Consider the following 23,126-nt stretch of genomic DNA (forward strand, 5'->3'; position numbering starts at 1 on the left):
GCCCACCCCAACACAACACAAAAATAACTTTTGAATTTCTGTTCCAGCTTCTCTTGTGTCTTTGTCACTGTCTCTGTCTCTCTCTCTGTGTCTGTCTGTCTCTTTATCTCTTTGTATCTGTCTGTCTCTCTCTCTCACTTTTTGTCTCTCTTTCTCTAAGCACCCCACACTGTCTCTGTTAGGTGTCTTAGTACACGCTATACTGTATGCCTTTTCTTTTTCCGTGTCGGGCATGGACTTGTTCAGCAGGTGCTCGGGATTCTTTTGGGCCATGCATCCTTCGTTCTATCATTGTTTTAAAATAAATGATTTTTCTCTTCGCACTGTCACAGAGTCCCAACAACCAGTTCCAGTTCTCTCTGGTGGGCGATGGAGACTCTCTCACCTACTTCTTCGTCAATCCCTTGGACGGCCGTGTCACTTTGCTTCAGTCGGTGGAAAACACATTGGCTTCTGGATACCGGGTTAGTGATTGGGATGTGCGTGGGTGCGCACGCGTACGTGTTTGAGAGTGTTATGTGAGCGAACACATGCGTGCGTGTGTGCTTACCCTTGGCAGTACGAGGCAGTGCATGGTAAAATGAAGAAGAGCACCGAAACATACTTTTTGGGTACCTCTGAACATTCACCAGAAAAAAACAAATGTTTATACAAGAAAAAAGACACATAAAAACACAAGAATAAAAATGTGCTTTCACTTATTTATCAATACAGGTTTCTAAATACATCCAAAGCAGATCGCCGAAGACACTTGGGAGATATAAATGCTACTCAGAAAATTAAGCACGCACCTGTGGATACTATCAAATCCAATTAGTTATTATCAATGCCCTCATTTTCTGTTGTTTTTTAAATTGCCGTTTATAAACTAAAATGAATGGCCACAGTATCATATCCACAAAAACTTGCATATGTGCTGTGGTAACATTTTGATCTTCTTTTCAGTTGCGGGTACGTGTAACAGATGGAGGAGAGCCTCAGTTGTCTTCAGAAACGTTCGTGGAGGTGACCGTTGTGCGAGACACAGAGAACCTCGTGTTCACACTGCCCAGGTACACAGTGGACATTTCAGAGAACCTGGGCGTCAACCAGTTCGTCATTTCGGTTGTCGCACAGCCTCAGGTAGGTTACTGAGACCGGAGTGTTATGACTGTATACATGGGGTTTGGGGGAGGGGGCATCAAGGAGGAGGATATTGTGTTTTCGCATGTCTAATATGTAGATATATTTCGTACAAAATGCTGATATTTGAAAGTGTTTTGTGAGAAACAAGACGGGAATGAAAAGGGTAGAATGTAAGCACATAAATGAGCTTGTTTGAATTTGATATATATATATATATATATATATATATATATACATATTTTAGATGGGGATATTTTACTTTTCTCCTAGGAAGAGGGTTGTTTTTATGACATATTTTCACAGTGATGTGGTTTGTTGTTCGACGAGTTTGATATCTCGGCAGTGGAAGTGAATTATCTCTCAAATATGTAGATATGTATAACAATCGCTATTTATCTTATGCAACGAGGTCTTGAGGCACCATACTAAGCAATGACGTCTGTTATTTGATTCACCAGGATGCCGTGACGTACCGAATCACTGGCTACAGTGACGGACCTGATTACTTCAACATCAGCTCCACAGCTGGTACCATCTTCGTCAAGACTGACCTCAGATCTGACAAGAACAGGAAGCCCAGCTACCTGGTACGTGTTCACTGGCTCTTTTTCTTTCTCCCCTACTCTCTGTGTCTCTGTCTGACAATCTCGGTGTCTCTTTCTCTGTCTGTCTGTCTGTCTGTCTGTCTGTCTGTCTGTCTGTCTGTCTCTCTCTCTCTCTCTCTCTCTCTCTCTCTCTCTCTCTCTCTCTCTCTCAAACAATATTGTCCAATTTCCTTTCCATCTAAGTGTTCCACATTTTAGTTGAACCCCATTCAACAAACCTAAAATAAAAATTCAAGCAATTAAAACAAGTTAAAATGAACCCGTTAGCGTGAAAGGAAAATAAATGTTCTAGCTTGTATACAATCCAGTCATGATTAATCACTCTACATTATTGTATAGAATATAAACACGGGGATTCGCAAGACGAACCCGGGTTGTTGCTGTGTATGACTTGTGGTGAGTGGCCGTAATGCCAATTGACAGGAGTGGATGAATGGGACAGCTGAAAATTGGGAACAGATGAATTTTTAAATGTATGCCAGTGAAAAGGGGTCTTAAAAAGATCAGTTCTGGGACAATGCAGATTGGCACAAAGAACACTTTTCCTAGCAAGCACATGCCAGTGGAACATTTCTAAAATGAACACACGTTTTTTAGGAAAATGAGGAGGGAACATTTTCTCACGATCACTAATAGAAACAAGATTTAAAATCGGTCACAAATTAAGTATTCAAAATCAAAACACTTGTGTAATATTATGGATCATACTCGTACTTCAGAAGCGTATTCGAACGAAATAACAGGGAATGCTGAAAAAAAAAAAGAAATTGAAAGGCCATACAATACATTCGATGCACACTGTTCTGCGTTTATCTGTATCACACGCACAACTGTTTCCCGTGATACACTGAATGATGTTATCAGCATTATATCTGAACCTTCTAGAACAAGCAGTGATCTTGATCTTCTTTCTGTGACGGTGACAGCTGGGCGTGGAAGCCACCCGCGCCTTCCAGGCGGGCGTCAAAACGGCCACTGCTGACGTTGAGATCAACGTGCGGCGAAACGACAACCCGCCCATCTTCAGCAGGGAAATCTACTCAGTTGCCATCTCAGAGTACACGTCTCTGGGTTCTTCGGTCGTCCAGCTTGTGGCTAATGATGCTGACACCCAGGTAAGTTAAGATCTTGTACTCATACATGGTTGTGTTCACAAATGCAATTTGTGTGTATGGGGGTGGGGGCATGGGGGTGGGGGTGGGGCATATGTGTGGCGGTGGGGAGGCAGGAATGTCAGCGTGTCAAGTTTTTTTTTCGGTTGAGGGGGAGAGAGTGGGCTACATAACAGTGACCTGAACACCAAATTACAGAGACATACATCAGGGTATGATATTCAACTTACAGTCCATGTATCAACCCTGTGGAGAAGACACGTGAGTCAGCAGACGTTGTGTGACCAGGACCTTTGTTTTCCAGGATGTCCTGCAGTACACGATGGTGCCCAAAGCCGGTGTGACGGACTTCTTCTACCTTGGTCCCTCCACTGGCCTCATCTCTCTGAGGACCCTGCTGCTGGGCCAGACAGCAACTCGCTACACGGTCAGTGAACAGTGACTAGTTACTCCAACTGAACTATCCACCAAAGAACACGTCATGACACTGCTTAGCACGCACGTATCTTTGTTAGTAACGTGATGATAAAGCCGTAAATTTGTCTTCTGTGGGGTTTTTTTTAGGGGGTGGGTTTTCGTGGGTTTTTTTGGTAGTCAGACAAACTGTACTTCCTTCACGTGATAAAATTGTTTTAAAAAAGACATGGATCATCTGTCCAAGTGATGCAGTGATGGCTACAGGTCTGATTTGAGAAAACGTTATGAACTTTGTGTTGATTTAAATTTCATCAACATTTATTGATATTTTCAAATATGTAGATATTTGAAAACAAAATCCCTCCACATGCCAAAATACTTAGATTAATATTCGAATACCTGTTACTCTATATACATGTCTTATTTGATTTAAGTAAGCCAAATGGTGCTTGAAATAACGCAAAAGTATTTTAAAACGACCCCCATAAAAACCTTCTTCCGTAAGTCAAAAGCCCTTTATTGTCTATTATGTGGTATTCTTCTATCTTGGTAGACACATAATTGCCCACTTGGGTCAGGGTCAACCTTCAACATTCTAAGCACTCTGTGTTCTGCATACGTATATCCATTTCCACTAAAAAGCCAAAAAGTGAATGCTATTAAACATACAAGCAACGTGAAAACATTTTCATTTTTCAGTATGCTGTTGAACGAAACAGGTTAAATTGACTTTGTTGTGCTCGCATGTAAACGTACCAAACAATCAACATACCAACCACTGAAAAAAACACATTAGTTGTTTTATGAGTGAAGTTTTAAACAAGGACAAGGAGGCAGGTTTGCATGAAATAATGCAATTGGAAAAGTAGCAAAACGGGCGGGTTCAATTTTAATCCAATAATGGTTTGTGTATGGCTTGCAGTTTGACGTGCTGGTCAGCGATCAGTCGGACCCCGAGAGAACGGACACGGCCACGGTGGATGTGACGGTGATCCGTGACACCTTTGCCCCGCGGTTTATCAACGTGCCCTACTCTACTGTTGTGGGGTTCAACACTGCTGTGGGCACCAGCATCTTCCGCGTCACGGCCACCGATGACGATCTGGTGGTGAGTTGATGTGATGATAACGAGGATGGCGAGGGTGACAAATATGGAAATATTTGAAAATGCGACAGAGTTATAGTAATACAAAAAGATGAAATTCAAAATGATGATTAAAGAACACAAGGAATACAGTGCCTATAATGGTGATGAGACGCAAAATGATCCATGTTAGAATTGATGGAATTGTTAGTAAAATACACGAAATCTTATTTTTAGACATACAAATTACCATTACATTTATATGACTAAATCTTATTTTTAGACATACTAATTACCATTTCATTGATATGACGATGTATAGGAGTTCGACGATGATAAGAAGGATAGGGACGATAATGATGTGATAAATCTAGTTAGAAAAATAACTGGAAATCTAGAATAGATACAACAACAACGAACTCATACAAGAAAAAAAAGAGAGAAGTGGAGGATGGGGCAGTTGACTTGCCAAAGATTATCTAAGCAAATCTTATCACATAACTAAAACAGTGAGGATGCACAGATTTTGCATATAATCTTAAAGACAGTCTGCCAACTTACGGAACATTCATAAAAAGCAACGTGTAGATAGTATATAGTGTCCGTTCGTGGATAGCTTAAAACAGATTAGCTCAGCAGCAGCTTCGTTTATCAGTATTTCGCGACATGTTTGTTGCTGCCGGCTGAAATGTAAACAACAAACAACACAGTTATTTTGTGTTCCCTTTTCTTTCAGGGCAACATTGAATACGAGATAACTGGCTTCTTTGCTGCTCCTGGCTACTTCAATATCAACCCCAGTACTGGTGTCATTACCATCCGCAGCAGCCTGGGTACTGATGTGGCTACGTCTTACCTGGTACGTAGTCTTGTGTGTGTGTGTGTCTGTGTGTGTGTGTGACTGACAGAGAGAAAAGAAAGTAAGAGATGGAGAAAGAGAGAGAGAGAGAGAGAGATGATGTGGAAGTTTGCCTGTTTCATCCACATAACTTGGTATTTATCGGCGTTTGAATTTCAACAGTGTGCAGATGTTAATGTTGCTTTTGCCGAGTCTGGAAATTAGTTACATTTAACCTGCTTCCATCCCTCAATTGGCCATTTCTGAGCTGTGAATAACACGAACCATCATCACTCCATCATTTCATCCATTCATTCATCCATCCTCTAGTTGATATCTCTGTGTCTAACCAGCTGGGAGTGCGGGCCTTTGACAGCGCCCGGCCCAACCAGGTGGCCTTAGCCAATGTGACCATCGGCGTGAACCGCAACCCCAGTGCGCCTGTGTTCGACACCCTCCGGCAGGTCATCAGCATCCCTGAGAAACAGAATCTCGGACTCACTGTAGCCACAGTCAGAGCCACGGATGCTGATGGGGTGAGAGAGAGAGACAGAGAGAGAATTGATCAGTTATTTTTGAGACCAAACTGTGTGTGATGGGATGTGAACTAAACAAGATCTTTTGACAGAAAGAAAATGTAGTGAAAGTTAGAACATTATGTGTTGAGGATCAGGTGCAATATTTGTGGGCATAAAAGGTATAGCATTAATCTTTTCACAGATAAAGGGGGCAGAGAAGGTGGGGTATTGTTCTTGATATAAAAGACTAAAAATGCACGATGCATTGGTTTTTACTCAACTCTCGAGAACATTGCAAAATGCATGAAGAAAAACCGGTAATGTGAAATGTTAAATGTGAATGATATACAATACAAAGCATAATACAAAGCATATCACTATCTGGTTGGACAAATTAGATCTTGTCAGTAAACGTCTGAACAAGCTTCATCATGTCAGAAAGGTTCTCAACATAGCCATCCTCGATTAGTCGTGTTTGGAAACTTAAACACATTTCGTAACTCATTAGGTTCACTCCTGTTTAGATAGAAAATACAACAAAGTGATATCTCTCTGTATGGAACTATCGATGAATGGTCACAGCCAATGTCATGGCACCTGGGGAGTGTCATCCTGGGGAAGGAATTCGAGTTGTGCATGGCACAATAAATAATTCGCCCCTCCCTCCTATCCCCCTCCCCACCCCACCCAAAGCCTGACGTTATCTTTGCAATCTGGTTTTGAATACGACAATTCAGTCATATGCATGAATTTGTCTACTCAGTTTCGTTGTTGATTGTGTCTTTATATGAGGCAAAGTAAATGCCTCTCTCCCTTAGAAATCAGATGGCCTCAATTTGCCACCTTCAGAATCTTCAATCCGTTTAACCTTTTGTCAAATAAAAGCATGTTTTTAAAGTCATGTTCACGACGGAAGAATTGTTCACCTGAACTATCGTTTTATTTTTATATCACTTGTACCAGTTAAACGATACATCCACATCACCATAGAACCAAGCATAGGGGTGTGTGTGTGTGTGTGTGTGTGTGTGTGTGTGTGTAGAATGCAGTGATCTTGTCAAATAAGTACAGGCAGTTAGTGACACAGACATTTTGCATGTAAAGTCCATCTGTCAGAGAAGTGCCTTACTGTTGATGACATAGATATTTTACACGTAGAGTCCAGCTTTTACCAAAGTGTCTTAATGTTGTTTTCTGCAGAACACTGTGAGATACTCCATCACACAGTCTGTTCCATTCGACGGGACCAGTTTCTTCTACGTTAGCCCTGAGACAGGGGAGATTTCTGTTGTCAGGCCACTCACTGAGACCACCGACAACACCTTCACCGTATGTACACAGAGGGATTGGTTTGAATGAATGGATGAATGACATGTTCAATTAAATGTTTGATCAACTGACTCGGTAATTTGTTGTTTCATTTGACTTATTGATCGACTGGTTGGTTGTGATTTTATTCGTATAATGTCATTCAGTTCATAGTTTCAAACACTTTCAGTTTTCTTTAAGTGAAATATATATTCACTGAATAGTTAAATCACTTGCAAGTCGTCTGTGTGAGTGAACCTTTCAGCTGGTTCGTAGAGTAATTTTTTTAATTGACTGCATAGTCCATTGGTTGCTATGTCGCTGTCATTTTCTGTTTACATGTTTTTTAAAGTAAAAATCATTGATTGAATGATTTGCAAACACAATATTATGCACGTTACTTCTGTACGTATTAAATGTGTTGTAACAGTTATGGGAAAATTTCATGTGAGTGCGTTGGTGTGTGCATGTGTGCCTGTACGCTTACTTGTATGTGTTCTCCGTACGCCCTTACAGCTGCGATTCGTCGCCACTGACAATGGGCTGCCAGTCTCCCAGTCCGTCAACAGGGCCGAAGTGATCTTCAACATCATCCGCAACGAGTTCGCTCCCTTCTTCGTCAACGACCCCTACCAGACCATCATCCGGGAGGACATCTCTGTGGGCACCAGCATCCTGAGGGTGTCGGCACAGGACGGAGATGCCGTGTCTTCAGGCTTCGCCAACATCACTTACGCTCTGATTGGTGACGACGCCATGCCGTCCTACTTCTCGCTCAACTCTGTCACTGGTGTCATCAGTGTGCGCCAATCTCTGACAGCAGAGACCACCACTGTGTACCAGGTGGGGGGCTGTTTTGGGGAATGTCGTGGAGTTTACAGAGGAGTTGGGGTTGGGGAGATGTGACAGGGGAGAGGGAGGGAGCAGAGGGAGATAGAGGCATCTTTCAGTTGCCTTCCAACCCCCACTGAAATTCAGATACAAAGATTGATGTGGTACACACCCAGTGTCTTAGGAACCATAAAATTTCATGACAATCAAAAATTCCTATTATCTGCAAATTTATATACACATAACAGAGCAATATTAAAGACATTACCATCCCAAGTGCTTTCCATTGTTCAATAAACAATCAATGATTGATACAGCAACGGTTGTCTCGATACTGTTGTCTTTTTTATATTGTTGTTTGACGCTTTCATATGTGTGTACGTTTCATTCCAGGGTCGTATTGTGGCCTCGGACAGCGGGTCTCCGCCCAAGAGCGCCACAGCCCTGGCACGTATCCAGGTGACGAGGAACCTGTTCGCCCCGCGCTGGGACTCCCTGAATTACACGACAACCGTTCTGGAGACCCTGTCAGTCGGCTCCTCTGTCCTGCAAGTGCGAGCCTTCGATGACGACACGAGGGTAAGTTATTGTTTGATGACATGACTGTTCTTTTCTTGTCATTCTGTTGGTGTATCGTCAGATCCGAATTGACGATTTGGTTGTTGTTGTTTTTATAATTTATCATTCTCAATATCAGTTTATTGCTGTTTGGTGAGCTTTACAAAGATATCGAGATATTTAACTCTGACTGATATTGCTCTGATCACTTAAATCTTATTTTCCTGGCAGCGAAAGGGTTAATGTCTATTGCTGTTTCTGTGGCTATTTTGAAGGTCATGGTGTAGTGAAAGACTGTTCAAATGAGCAGTTTTATGATTATATTCATTATTTTGTGGTATGTGCGTTTCATTAATTAGTAATCTGCCTTTCTGTCTACTGTACAATTATCTGAAGGTTCTAGGGGTGCGTCCGGTGAGCGATGTTGGTTTTGCTGACCACGAAGTTGTCCAGAAAGTATTCCTGTATTCTGTATTTGTCTTCCAGGCGCCCTTCAACTCCGTGCGCTACGTGCTGCAGTCGACCAGCACCCAGGGCAGCAACTACTTCCAGATCGATGCCGTGAATGGCTTCATCACCGTCAGGGCGCCGCTGACCGGGGACAGCCTCAGGCCCAACACTTACACCGTGAGTTGGCTTGATGGCGGTGCTTTCTGTCTCTCTCTTTAACATTATTCTTCTTGGTGCTGACCAGATTACACTGTATTACACTGCGCTGATCTACACAACGCAATACCACCATAGTTTTATTTTCAGTTCAGACAATTTAGTGGTGTTTATGCTGATCTGTGTGCGCGTACGTTTGTCTCTGTGTGTCTGAGTGTGTGTGGACATGCGTGTGTGTTTGTGGGGCGTGCATGTGTGTGTGTGTGTGTGTGTGTGTGTGATCGTGTGTGTGTGTGTGTGTGTGTGTGTGTGTGTGAAAGGGAGAGAGAATGTGCGTGTGTTAGTACTGCCCTTTTCTTCTGCGTTCGTGAAGTTTAAAATTTAGCAGAGTGCTTTCGTCATACGGTTTTTGGGAGTCTTCTGTTCTAAACGGATGTTTCATCTATTTGTGTGGCGTATCCGTTTCCGTATGTATTGAGCATTGTGGAAATGTAAAGTTATAAACTGCTGTTCCAACTGCAGGTATGCTGCTTCCATTTTATAGGACAGTGGGCGTGTTCAGCTCTGCAGAGTGGATACACGATATGGTTTGATCCTCACACGCCTTCAACCGCTCCTTCCTCTTGATTGTTGCAGTTCCAAGTGGTGGCCAGTGACCAGGGTGTGCCTCCTCTGTCGGCCAGCCCCTCAGCCACTGTGGTCATCAACGTGCGGCGTAACCGCAACCCTCCCATCTTCGCCAACGAGCCCTATGCGGCCAGCGTCAACTTCAATGCTGCTCCGGGCACCAGTGTCTTCACTGTGCTGGCCAACGACGCCGATCCTGTGGTCAGTGTTTGTCGCTATGGACATCCATTGTGAAGGGGTTCTGAGCTGCTTTCGTGATTAAACATTGTACTTATAATTCAAAATGAACAGCCACCAGAAAGGCGTCCTTAACTATCAGGCCTGACAGTAATAAATAAGTAATCTATGAACAAATAATAAGCAGAAGCATTATTTTTGGTTTGCATAGATCATTCATGTTTCGTGATGATTATTTCCTGTTCAAATAGTGGTATGTTGTTATTGCTATGTATAGTAATGTGTTGTGATCAAGAAGAAGAAGAAGGGAGATTAACTGTGAACGAAAGAAACAAATGCCATAATTATTTTGTGAAGATAACTCCTTACCAAAGCTGAGATGTATGTTGACAGGCCCCGTACAACACAGTGTCCTACTCCATCATCGGCGACGACCAGGCGCCCAGCCTGTTCAACATCAACTCCGCCAATGGCCTCATCTCCACCTCCACGCGCAGTCTGGCCGGAGACACCGCCCTCGTTTACAGGGTGCGCGTGCTGGCGCGTGACGGTGGCTCCCCCTCTCTCAGCGCTACCTCCACTGTACTAATCAACGTGGAGCGAAACCTAAACGCCCCTATCTTCCTGCGCCAGAACTACACTGTCACCATCTTCGAAACGCAGGACCTGGGTGTTCCCATTCAGCAGATCTCCGCTACTGATCAGGACATCTCGGTGAGCCTTGTATTGGGACAAAGAGTTCAGTGCAATCCAACATTGGCCTACACTTAACATATTCAATTCGAATAAAGACTTCTTGAATAAAAATTGCACGCTTGACTCGATTCAGCATATTTGGCTTTAAAATCAGAACACAAAGAATCATACAAACGTGATGCAAGTCTTTAAAAGATGTGTTCAAACAACGAGTTTGGGAAGATACAGAACAAGAAGACACAAACGTTGAGTTGATTTATTTTATATCATAAACAAGCTGCATCGTCATCAAACGTTCACTTAGAGTTTAGAAACATGATCACCAGAATGGAAGTCACAGGTATTGACCCAACTGTACAAAACGAATCACAGCTTGGAACCATTGCATCTGAAGACAAGCTGGAAGTCATTTTGGACCAGACTTTTTTTCGCCCATAATGAAAAGCACACACGCACACAGTGAGATCTTCGCAAATAAATTAGGCTGCAAGACAGTCAATTAAATAATCAGCATCAACCAAGAACAGTAATAATAAAACAAAACTTATCATGAATCTCCGATGAAAAACCACACGTTTTAATTCAAGCTTTGCAAAATGACAATTGTATTTTCAAAATCCGACACACATCTTCGAAGCACATTAAACATAAGGAAGCATGATAGCTTAAAATCTTACCAGGTAGATCACTAGTTGTGTCCTCATGTCTCCATTGTCTGCAGTTTGTCGTACGTTGATTGATGGTGTATTTCAGGCTCCATACAACACGCTGACCTTCGACATCGTGGGTGACAGTGCTGCGCAAGAGTATTTCGACATCCGCGCGGACACTGGCAGTATCTTTGTGCAGAAGGCCCTGTCCCTCACTGCACAGACTAACTTCCAGGTAACGATCAACGTTATGTTGCCAGGATTACGAGCTGTGGATCTGTCACTTTATATCTGTCTGTCAAGAATCTGCGCCCTTCTCTCTCTCTCTCTCTCTCTCTCTCTCTTTCTCTCTCTCTCTCTCTCTCTCTCTCTCTCTGTCTTTTATATCTATCTTAAGAATCTGCCCCCTCTCCTTCCTTTCAGTCTTTCTTTCAATCTCCCCCTCTCTCTCTCTGTCTGTCTGTCTGTCTGTCTCTGTCATATCTTTCTTGAGCATCTGCACTTACTCTCTCTGTCTGTCTGTCTCTGTCGTTTCCTCTCTCTCGTTCTCTCATTTATATTACCATTAGCATGATATGGCTCCGCATATGATTGAACAGATGGACGTTACACACTAGTGTGATTTGTTGGTCATACATTAACTATATAAAGTATGTCTTGTTTTAGAAAAATGTATATACTATGTGCCTTCTTAAAAACAAATCTTCGTTTTACTCGACTCAGTAAATTTTTGTTGAATTAGAAAACGACTGACTGCTGAGAAAGTGAAAAACCTGAATTCCACACGAGTTTAACGTAAACAGAGAGAATATAAAAGTATGTTTGGTTAAAGACTGAAAAACAGTTGTTTGGAAGAAACTTGGCTGACCTATTTTAACAAAATAACAAGGGTCGTTGAGAACATAGCTTTAATGTATATCGACTATGCTAAAGAAAATACGCTTTTTACACCCATTATCAGTAAAATAAAACTGAGCCGGCTTTACTGATCATGGAATGAACGCCCAACATTCAGTGCTTGTTGTGCAGGCTGTGGTGTCTGTACATTCAGTGCTTGTTGTGCAGGCTGTGGTGTCTGTACATTCAGCGCTTGTCAGGCTGTGATGTCTGTACATTCAGCGCTTGTCAGGCTGTGGTGTCTGCACATTCAGCGCTTGTCAGGCTGTGGTGTCTGTACATTCAGCGCTTGTCAGGCTGTGATGTCTGTACATTCAGTGTTTGTCAGGCTGTGGTGTCTGTACATTCAGTGTTTGTCAGGCTGTGGTGTCTGTGCATTCAGTGTTTGTCAGGCTGTGGTGTCTGTACATTCAGTGTTTGTCAGGCTGTGGTGTCTGTACATTCAGTGCTTGTCAGGCTGTGGTGTCTGTACATTCAGCGCTTGTCAGGCTGTGGTGTCTGTACATTCAGTGTTTGTCAGGCTGTGGTGTCTGTACATTCAGTGCTTGTCAGGCTGTGGTGTCTGTGCATTCAGTGTTTGTCAGGCTGTGGTGTCTGTACATTCAGTGCTTGTCAGGCTGTGGTGTCTGTACATTCAGTGTTTGTTGTGCAGGCTGTGGTGTCTGTACATTCAGTGTTTGTTGTGCAGGCTGTGGTGTCTGTACATTCAGTGTTTGTTGTGCAGGCTGTGGTGTCTGTACATTCAGTGTTTGTTGTGCAGGCTGTGGTGTCTGTACATTCAGTGTTTGTTGTGCAGGCTGTGGTGTCTGTACATTCAGTGTTTGTTGTGCAGGCTGTGGTGTCTGTACATTCAGTGTTTGTTGTGCAGGCTGTGGTGTCTATGCATTCAGTGTTTGTCAGGCTGTGGTGTCTGTACATTCAGTGCTTGTCAGGCTGTGGTGTCTGTACATTCAGTGTTTGTTGTGCAGGCTGTGGTGTCTGTACATTCAGTGTTTGTTGTGCAGGCTGTGGTGTCTGTACATTCAGTGTTTGTTGTGCAGGCTGTGGTGTCTGTACATTCAGTGTTTGTTGTGCAGGCTGTGGTGTCTGTACATTCAGTGTTTGTTGTGCAGGCTGTGGTGTCTGTGCATTCAGTGTTTGTCAGGCTGTGGTGTCTGTACATTCAGTGTTTGTTGTGCAGGCTGTGGTGTCTGTACATTCAGTGTTTGTTGTGCAGGCTGTGGTGTCTGTACATTCAGTGCTTGTCAGGTTGTGGTGTCTGTGCATTCAGTGTTTGTCAGGCTGTGGTGTCTGTACATTCAGTGCTTGTCAGGCTGTGGTGTCTGTACATTCAGTGCTTGTCAGGCTGTGGTGTCTGTACATTCAGTGTTTGTCAGGCTGTGGTGTCTGTGCATTCAGTGTTTGTTGTGCAGGCTGTGGTGTCTGTACATTCAGTGTTTGTCAGGCTGTGGTGTCTGTGCATTCAGTGTTTGTCAGGCTGTGGTGTCTGTACATTCAGTGCTTGTCAGGCTGTGGTGTCTGTACATTCAGTGTTTGTCAGGCTGTGGTGTCTGTACATTCAGTGCTTGTCAGGCTGTGGTGTCTGTGCATTCAGTGTTTGTCAGGCTGTGGTGTCTGTACATTCAGTGCTTGTCAGGCTGTGGTGTCTGTACATTCAGTGTTTGTTGTGCAGGCTGTGGTGTCTGTACATTCAGTGTTTGTTGTGCAGGCTGTGGTGTCTGTACATTCAGTGTTTGTTGTGCAGGCTGTGGTGTCTGTACATTCAGTGTTTGTTGTGCAGGCTGTGGTGTCCATGCATTCAGTGTTTGTCAGGCTGTGGTGTCTGTACATTCAGTGCTTGTCAGGCTGTGGTGTCTGTACATTCAGTGTTTGTTGTGCAGGCTGTGGTGTCTGTACATTCAGTGTTTGTTGTGCAGGCTGTGGTGTCTGTACATTCAGTGTTTGTTGTGCAGGCTGTGGTGTCTGTACATTCAGTGTTTGTTGTGCAGGCTGTGGTGTCTGTACATTCAGTGTTTGTTGTGCAGGCTGTGGTGTCTGTGCATTCAGTGTTTGTCAGGCTGTGGTGTCTGTACATTCAGTGTTTGTTGTGCAGGCTGTGGTGTCTGTACATTCAGTGTTTGTTGTGCAGGCTGTGGTGTCTGTACATTCAGTGCTTGTCAGGTTGTGGTGTCTGTGCATTCAGTGTTTGTCAGGCTGTGGTGTCTGTACATTCAGTGCTTGTCAGGCTGTGGTGTCTGTACATTCAGTGCTTGTCAGGCTGTGGTGTCTGTACATTCAGTGTTTGTCAGGCTGTGGTGTCTGTGCATTCAGTGTTTGTTGTGCAGGCTGTGGTGTCTGTACATTCAGTGTTTGTCAGGCTGTGGTGTCTGTGCATTCAGTGTTTGTCAGGCTGTGGTGTCTGTACATTCAGTGCTTGTCAGGCTGTGGTGTCTGTACATTCAGTGCTTGTCAGGCTGTGGTGTCTGTACATTCAGTGTTTGTCAGGCTGTGGTGTCTGTACATTCAGTGCTTGTCAGGCTGTGGTGTCTGTGCATTCAGTGTTTGTCAGGCTGTGGTGTCTGTACATTCAGTGCTTGTCAGGCTGTGGTGTCTGTACATTCAGTGTTTGTTGTGCAGGCTGTGGTGTCTGTACATTCAGTGTTTGTTGTGCAGGCTGTGGTGTCTGTACATTCAGTGTTTGTTGTGCAGGCTGTGGTGTCTGTACATTCAGTGTTTGTTGTGCAGGCTGTGGTGTCTGTACATTCAGTGTTTGTTGTGCAGGCTGTGGTGTCTGTACATTCAGTGTTTGTTGTGCAGGCTGTGGTGTCTGTACATTCAGTGTTTGTTGTGCAGGCTGTGGTGTCCATGCATTCAGTGTTTGTCAGGCTGTGGTGTCTGTACATTCAGTGCTTGTCAGGCTGTGGTGTCTGTACATTCAGTGTTTGTTGTGCAGGCTGTGGTGTCTGTACATTCAGTGTTTGTTGTGCAGGCTGTGGTGTCTGTACATTCAGTGTTTGTTGTGCAGGCTGTGGTGTCTGTACATTCAGTGTTTGTTGTGCAGGCTGTGGTGTCTGTGCATTCAGTGTTTGTCAGGCTGTGGTGTCTGTACATTCAGTGTTTGTTGTGCAGGCTGTGGTGTCTGTACATTCAGTGTTTGTTGTGCAGGCTGTGGTGTCTGTACATTCAGTGCTTGTCAGGTTGTGGTGTCTGTACATTCAGTGTTTGTCAGGCTGTGGTGTCTGTACATTCAGTGCTTGTCAGGCTGTGGTGTCTGTACATTCAGTGTTTGTTGTGCAGGCTGTGGTGTCTGTACATTCAGTGCTTGTCAGGTTGTGGTGTCTGTACATTCAGTGTTTGTCAGGCTGTGGTGTCTGTACATTCAGTGCTTGTTGTGCAGGCTGTGGTGTCTGTACATTCAGTGTTTGTTGTGCAGGCTGTGGTGTCCATGCATTCAGTGTTTGTCAGGCTGTGGTGTCTGTACATTCAGTGCTTGTCAGGCTGTGGTGTCTGTACATTCAGTGTTTGTTGTGCAGGCTGTGGTGTCTGTACATTCAGTGTTTGTTGTGCAGGCTGTGGTGTCTGTACATTCAGTGTTTGTTGTGCAGGCTGTGGTGTCTGTACATTCAGTGTTTGTTGTGCAGGCTGTGGTGTCTGTACATTCAGTGTTTGTTGTGCAGGCTGTGGTGTCTGTGCGCGATAACGGAAGCCCCGCTCGCTCCGCAAACGTCAACGCCTTTGTGAACATCAACGTCATCCGCAACAACTTCGTGCCTCAGTTCACCAACACCAACTGCAACAGGGACCTGTCCCAGAACACGAACATCGGCAACAGTGTCACCCGGGTGACTGCTGTGGATGCTGACGCTGCTGTGAGTTCCCCATGATTCTGATGTGATATACTTTGTATTAACAAGCTTGGGCACGTATTACTTTATTGTGCTCATTTTTTCAGATCATAACTGCATGATTCGAATAGTTACTGAATAACAGTCCTAAGTAACTCTGTCTGAATTGATACTTTCCCCACCCATCCCGAACAGTGAAACTTTTAGCAGTATGCCAAGATGACTTCGAATAGGGCATCAGATTCAAAATGTCATGTGCTAAATGGTCATTTCTTTTGTTTCCATACATTGCAAATTGATAGTTGAAATACAATTATAGTTACCAGGTCAAATCTACGGGTCCTAGTCCTTGTGTTTATGACAGATGTTGTTTGTGTTTTTAGTCATCAACATAAAAAGCGTCGAAACTTTTAGGATTTTATGAAGAATCTGTTCACAAAAAAACAATCGTTTCAAATAAAGGAACAGAATACAATAAACAATACAAATAAATACTGCACAGATAATAGATAAAATCATGGACATTGTCTGTGCCTGTGAAAATAGCGATGACTGGAGGTGGTGTCTACTCTTTGTCTACCTTCCAGAACACACCTTTTGGTAGCGTGGTGTATGACATCATCGGAGACGACTCCTCGCCAGTCTACTTCAGCATCAATCCCGTCACTGGTGTTGTCAGCATTGCTGCTAGTCTGACACAGGAGAATGTGGATGAGTACCGCGTAAGTCATCTGTTGATTCGGTGCTTGTTTGTATGCGTGTTGGAACGGAATGGATGATGTCCTGTGATTTATGTTGTTCAGAAAATAGGTTGAAATTATTCTGCATTGGCTGTGGTATATGTCACCCTGGTGCCTTGTTCTGTATGTGTCATGTAATATGTTACCATATTACCGTATTATGTGCCTGTGATGTATACAAACATGTTTGCTGACCTATTTTGTTCTTGTGTGAGGGTTTGTTATTCGTAATGGTAATCGGGGAAGAAATCAAGACGAAGGTTACGGGGAAATAACATGGTGTAGAACAAGAATTAAAATATCTGTGTGTGCGAATCTGAACACGCGCAATTATGTATGAGTACAGAGAGTGGTGTGCTGGAGTGCTGTAAAAGTCGGCAGGGCATTCATTAAGCAAGATGACATGACTGACATTTCAGATCCGCATTCGAGCCCGTGACAGTGGCACTCCGTTCAAGTTCAACACGACGGTGTGCATCCTGACCATTACACGGAACTTCCAGCCTCCTGTGTTCCGGGATCAGCAGTACACCACAGTTGTCCCCGAGACGTTCCCCCTGGGCAGTGTCCTGCTCACGGTCACTGCCACTGACGCCGACCCCCTGGTCAGTGTGAAGCAAAACTCGCTTGGGGTAACAAAAGTCACAGTTTGTAGAACGGAGATATCATTTGGGAAATATTTGTTTGCCAGTTTCGTTAGTTTTCTGTTTGATCATTCATTTTCCTAGTGAATCTCTTCTGTGTTCTAATTGATTTAAACGCTTGGAATTCCAGATACAGTGCATCTTCTACGCTTTGGTTTTGTCTTTTTGTTACTGTCCGTTTTATCTTCCATATATGCTGTTTGCCATTTGGGTTTTTGTTGTGTGGCACAAGCTTTGGGATGTGGGGTGATCATACACTGTTATTCCACGTTTGCAGACACAAAGTTTGGTATGTACGATGACCGTTGTTCTTCGTTTACGGACACAAAATATCAATTGTAGGTTATTCATAAAGTATTGTTCTACATGTAAGTTGTGTGCAGTAGACCCTAAGCTGAGAATGAAGTTGGTCACACAATGTTCTACATGTAAGCTGTAAGCCAGTTTTGGGATGCTGAAGTCCAAATGGTATGTGCTGACAGGCACCAAACAACGTGGTCCGTTATGAGATCACAGCCGACGCGGCAGACAAGGAGTGCTTCCTTCTCAATGACGTCACTGGCAACTTGCTTCTCCGACGTTCTCTGCTCTACGAGCCCTGCCGAGCTTCTGCATTCAATGTGAGTGATTGCTTTTACCTTCCAACTGCGTATCTCTTTGTGGTTTTCATTTTGCACGGGGGACATGGCAGAAAACAGTCAGTCATTATCTATCAGTCTTCCAATCAGCAAATGATTTTTGTTTTGCAAGAAATCAGTTCCACATATCAATAGAAACTTGTAATATGGACTGACGGAGAATCAGTAAAAAAATAATAAAGTTTATTGTGACACGTTTCAGGAAATAGCATGCCAGTTTTCAATGGTATGTCAAGACCGTGTTCTTCTGTTTGTGGAACGTTTTTCATACATAGACTAGTTGATGGTACATAGTTTTCCTTGCATCAGTTCAGTGTTTACAACAACATTTACAAGTGCGTCACGGGCCTAATACTCAGTGTTGACACTTGTCCACAGATGCTCGTGATAGCCCGTGACCTGGGCACCCCTCAGCTGTCCAGTGTTCAGGCGAACGTGACGGTGGTGGTGTCACGAAACCTCTTCCCTCCAGAGTTCCTGAGCCTGCCCTACATCACCAGTCTGGAGGAGAACGCTGCTGTGGACCGTCTGGTGTACAGTGTCACCACGCGGGATCTGGACTCCACAGTCAGTGCTTGCTTCGTTTTATTGTCGTAGTGGTGGTGGTGGTGGTGGTGGTGGTTGCCTTTGACGTTCTGTGATGGTGGTTGTGTCATCATTGTTTTACATTTTATTGCTTTTGTCCTTGTTTTTTTTTCTGTTGAGTTTACATCTTTTATTTGTCACTCTTATTATCAACATTGGTACTGCAATCCTGGAATGATTTTCGGTTGTTCGTTTATGTTTACTTTTTATTTTTGTTGTTTGTTTCAGCTTGTGTTTCTAAACACATTTACAATAGAATAGTGTCTCTCACGATCGCAAATTTCAACAATCGCTGAATAAGACCCGTATTTCATGCAGGCCTACCAAAAGTTATACACAGTGCCAATCAAGTCTTTTGATTCCTTAACCGCTGTCTTTGTGGTTTTGTTGTTGTGATGACAGTGTAGCGGTTGGACAATGGCTTAAAGATACGCATTTTCTATGAGCACAGAAAAAGAGAGAGTTTGTGGGTGTGCGTGAGTGAGTGATAGAGAGATGTGTGTTTAAGTGCCTGCACTCGCATGTTTACTTGCAGTCTTCATTCAGTAGGAATTATATAAAATGTTAAACTAGTTTTGCTTGGTTGTCTGTGAAAACACAAGTGTTGTCAAATAATATTAAAGAAGTTTGTCCGAGAACAAATCAGTTAAATCAACTATTACACAGGTTTTGCTGGAGTGTCTGTGAACTTAGCACGAAATATGTTAAAATGTAACGGGAAAACCAACGCTGATGATACATATCTCATGTTTATATATGCAGTCTCCTTTCAACGAGGTGACACTGTCGATCATCGGCGATGACTCCGCCACCAGTTTCTTCAACATCAACGCCCAGAATGGCGACATCACCCTCGCCAGAAGCATTCTGACTGACACAGAAACTTCCTATCGAGTAAGGCTCTGAATTGTTTCTTCTTCCTCCTTTGATACTTTGTTGTGTTTGGGTTTACTTGTTTTGGGTTTGTTTGTTTTTTGTTGTTGTTGTTGTTGTATTTTTTGGGTTTTTTTTGTTTGTTTGACATTTTATCAGTTAAAGAAAAATAGGGTAGATACTAGCAAAAAGAGCTTAACTTAAGGAACAATGTGTAGGGTGCGATGAAAGACAGTGCAGTATTAAAAAAAAGTTTACACCCTTTTATTTGTTGAAGTATGGTAGTAGGTGTGTATTCAACGACGCCATTTCAGTTAGCTGTGCAGCAGCAGTCGTAATCCCAACGTACACTTGCAGGTGCGAGTTCTGGCACAAGATGGCGGCACCCCGGCTCTGACTGCCACGGCCACTGTGAACGTGCAGGTGCGACGTAACTTGTTCTCCCCGCAGTTCTCACAGCTGCTGTACGAAACCACCATCCTGGAAACTCAGGACCTGGGGGTGGAGATCCTCAGGGTCAACGCCACGGACGCCGATACCAAGGTAAGGGGTGTGTGGGCGTGGGTGTTCACGGGCACGCATATTTTCGCAGTCAAATACTGGCAGCTCATATACTTTTTTTCATAGGTTATTTTCTTACATATTTTAAGTAACATTATGTATGCATTTTCAACGGAAGGATTTTGCTGGTTCTAGCAAATTTGTAATTCAGACAGACGTGCAAATCGATACTATGAATGTGAACTATTTATGAGTTCAGACATGTAAGACTTACTCGAACATCAGTGTTAAAAAGGACTCTTTTGCAGCTCACCAGTGTATCATACGAAGTAACCGAACTTTCATGTATTGACTGATGTTTAGGAGTATGATACTTTTTGTTTGAATGATATTTCATAAGTATCTGTTGAGAATTATACTTACATCAGATGTAACAATGGCGGTTGCGTTCTATCAGGAAGAAACAGGAAATGATGGTTCTGACAAAAAGCGCGCGGACCTCTGGTCCTCTTTGAAAGAAAGGGTTCAGTGTATGACGCAGCTTGGCTTGTTCCCCAGAGCCCCTACAACATCGTACGCTACGAGACCGTGGGCCAGTCGTCCCAGAGTTACTTCACCGTCAACAGTGTGACAGGTGTGGTGTCTGCTCAACGCGCTCTCACTCTGGACCAGTCAGCTATCACCCAGTACTCGGTGAGTCACGTGGTTAGGGCTGTGACGTTTCGGGGTGGGAGAGGCCTCCATACAGTCTTGTCAAGCAGTGTGATTCGTACAATTTGTAGACTCGCAAGAAAGTGATAAGGATTTATCGTAATATTGCACATTTTTTCGGTTTCTTTCCACACAAAATGCGCTTTGGAAATTGTTTCATTTTGTTTTCATCACCCAAAGAAGATCAAGGGTGCATTGTGTATAATGAATTCTTCGTGTGCATTAAATTTGCAACAAGGCAGGAGCTCGATATTTTGTGGGAATAGAGAGTCCGTTTTATGGAAAATGCCTAGAGTTGAACTATATTGAAAAATCAGCGTAAACTGTGTTAATAAAATCAGTCGTAGAAGTAATACTGTTTCTAGTTGAAAATGGTCTTTTTTCTTTTCAGTGTGATTTTTTAAGAGAGATAAAGGTACTGTTTTGCTCTGAGCGCTTCGTAAATATTCCCATGAAACTGTATTGTGTGAAGGAACAACATTCTCATTGTTTACACAAACTGCTGCTTTCAGCTGAGCGTGAGGGCCTATGATCTGAGCACGCCCCGCGCGGAGAGTCCCCAGTTTGCCACAGTTCGAATCAACGTCATCCGTAACGACAACTGCCCCGTCTTCAGCAACCTGCCCAATGACGTCACCATCTCCCAGACCACCAACCAGTTCACCGTCATCTACAACGTCACTGCCTTTGACAGCGATCCTTCCGTGAGTGAAACTTCCACTGCATTATGTAATGTATGCGTAGTCTAAACTATGAATAGAGCATCTCGATCTATATTTTGCTTTTTATCATGTTACATACTATCATAGATTTTCTCATATCTGATTAGGTGAATAATATTTCAATTTGAGTGTTGAGTTTAGTCTACACAAATGAAATGAAATATGGGCTGTTCTCTAATTTGCGATTTTTAATACCAGCTTCTCACGATATGCACTGGATTACCATAACATGGTGGATATGACTGCTTTGTTAATGTGATGGATTGATCCTGCGTAATTTTCATACCGCACTAAAATGTATTTTCCATGAATTAACTAAAGCAAATCCGTAATTTGCATTCCATTTGTGGATCAGCAGAATGCTGACCAACTCAGTGTTGGTTTCATATGTGTGCACATAAAGCTTTTTTATCGGAGTAATATTGTGCCTCCAGGATAAACTCGTGTTTGTGCGAACAGGGTCGCTTCAGCACGTTGACGTATGACATCATTGGTGACGACAACGCCCCCGTGTACTTTGCTATCAACTCCGTCACGGGACAAGTGACCACCAGGACCGGACTGTTCTCCGACGTTCAGACCATTTACCGCGTGAGTCGTGCGTCAGTGTCTGTAGAACTATACACTCTGTGTCCAGGGCACTCCAGTACATTTCCACTTGTTCACATACTCATGCTCATGAAACGCACAGTTTCCAAACATACACACACACACGCTCTGTCTGTCTGTCTGTCTGTGTTTCTCACTCTGTCACACAGACATACACGCATACGCACACGCATGCAATGTACACGAGTGCCTGCGCATACATGCACATCTATTTTCTTCAAAGTCACTTTTGTGTCTTTTTCTCACCACCATCTATGCATGACACGTCGACTCCCACCAGCACCGCCCTCGTGATCACCTCACCGCTGTCGTGTTCTGTTCAGTTACGTGTGCGGGCCACGGACGGAGGGTCTCCTGCCTGTGAACGCTTCGAGCTGTTGACGATCCAAGTACGGCGCAACGAGTTCACCCCACAGTTTGTGCCCAGTGAGAACTTTGCAGTCACCATCCTGGAGATTCAGTCTGTGCAGGTCCCCATCATCCGTATTCAGGCCACTGACAGCGACATCAGCGTGAGTGACCTCCCCCTCCCCACCCACCCCCCAGCCCCCCATACCCCGCCCCTCAGTCTGTCTGTGTGGCTGTGTGTCTATCTGTCTCTCTCTCTCTTTCAGTCCACCATCCTCATCTTTCTCTATTTATCTTCCTATTTTTTGTTTCTCTTTTCTTTCTTTCCCGTCACCCCCATCCCCCTTCCTTTCGTTTCCGCTCTATACCCCTTCTCTTTCCCTGCTTTCATTTTCCCCTCTTACTTTTTTCCTTGGCTCTTTCACAAATCTTTCTATTCCGTTCAATCTTTAATCCGTGGAGGCCCACTTGTATTGGTGTGAAAATGTCCGTTCAGTAGATGTCTGTCCAAGCATCATATTACCTATATTTTATGTTAACAAATATAGTTGTTGTTGTTGTTGTTTTTATTAATACCATTCATTCTTATCTTTTCCCTTGTCTTGCCAGTCTCCAAACAATGTGGTGAACTACGGACTGACCTCAGACCGTTTCACCATTGACAGCAACACCGGCGATGTCTACTTGAGGAGCTCTCTGATCGGCACCACAGAAAATCTCTATGAGGTACACAGAAGTTCGTTCATATTCTCAGATTTCGTCTGTGTGTGTGTGTGTGTGTGTGTGTGTGTGTGTGTTTGCCTTTACTGGTTGTTTATCGCGGGGTCAACAGCCTGGTGTGCCATCGTAAGTACGTCTTTCGGTAACATGCTAGAAGCTAGT

At 43.6% G+C, this 23,126-nt stretch overlaps 2 protein-coding genes across 2 annotated transcripts in view; both read left to right on the forward strand.

Annotated features, from left to right (window-relative positions):
* LOC143292256 (protocadherin Fat 1-like) overlaps nt 1–4,376 on the forward strand; it is a 21,924-nt gene extending 17,548 nt beyond the window's left edge. Inside the window, exons 22-27 of the mRNA XM_076602444.1 lie at nt 333–464; nt 946–1,122; nt 1,584–1,712; nt 2,657–2,845; nt 3,147–3,269; nt 4,182–4,376. Of these exons, the coding sequence (XP_076458559.1) occupies nt 333–464; nt 946–1,122; nt 1,584–1,712; nt 2,657–2,845; nt 3,147–3,269; nt 4,182–4,376 (945 nt within the window). The remainder of the gene's footprint in view (nt 1–332; nt 465–945; nt 1,123–1,583; nt 1,713–2,656; nt 2,846–3,146; nt 3,270–4,181) is intronic.
* A 16-nt stretch (nt 4,377–4,392) lies between these two features.
* Nucleotides 4,393–23,126, forward strand: part of LOC143292257 (protocadherin Fat 4-like) — a 42,755-nt gene continuing 24,021 nt past the window's right edge. Inside the window, exons 1-22 of the mRNA XM_076602445.1 lie at nt 4,393–4,401; nt 5,080–5,202; nt 5,535–5,717; nt 6,900–7,028; nt 7,524–7,850; nt 8,232–8,417; nt 8,883–9,023; nt 9,639–9,830; nt 10,200–10,520; nt 11,256–11,387; nt 15,706–15,897; nt 16,461–16,595; nt 17,033–17,218; nt 17,740–17,877; nt 18,274–18,462; nt 19,243–19,374; nt 19,711–19,896; nt 20,413–20,547; nt 21,078–21,269; nt 21,747–21,878; nt 22,220–22,408; nt 22,854–22,970. Coding sequence (XP_076458560.1) covers nt 4,393–4,401; nt 5,080–5,202; nt 5,535–5,717; nt 6,900–7,028; nt 7,524–7,850; nt 8,232–8,417; nt 8,883–9,023; nt 9,639–9,830; nt 10,200–10,520; nt 11,256–11,387; nt 15,706–15,897; nt 16,461–16,595; nt 17,033–17,218; nt 17,740–17,877; nt 18,274–18,462; nt 19,243–19,374; nt 19,711–19,896; nt 20,413–20,547; nt 21,078–21,269; nt 21,747–21,878; nt 22,220–22,408; nt 22,854–22,970 — 3,666 coding nt within the window. The remainder of the gene's footprint in view (nt 4,402–5,079; nt 5,203–5,534; nt 5,718–6,899; nt 7,029–7,523; nt 7,851–8,231; nt 8,418–8,882; nt 9,024–9,638; nt 9,831–10,199; nt 10,521–11,255; nt 11,388–15,705; nt 15,898–16,460; nt 16,596–17,032; nt 17,219–17,739; nt 17,878–18,273; nt 18,463–19,242; nt 19,375–19,710; nt 19,897–20,412; nt 20,548–21,077; nt 21,270–21,746; nt 21,879–22,219; nt 22,409–22,853; nt 22,971–23,126) is intronic.

The sequence above is a fragment of the Babylonia areolata genome, chromosome 18, assembly GCF_041734735.1.
Source record: "Babylonia areolata isolate BAREFJ2019XMU chromosome 18, ASM4173473v1, whole genome shotgun sequence".
Taxonomy (NCBI): domain Eukaryota; kingdom Metazoa; phylum Mollusca; class Gastropoda; order Neogastropoda; family Buccinidae; genus Babylonia; species Babylonia areolata.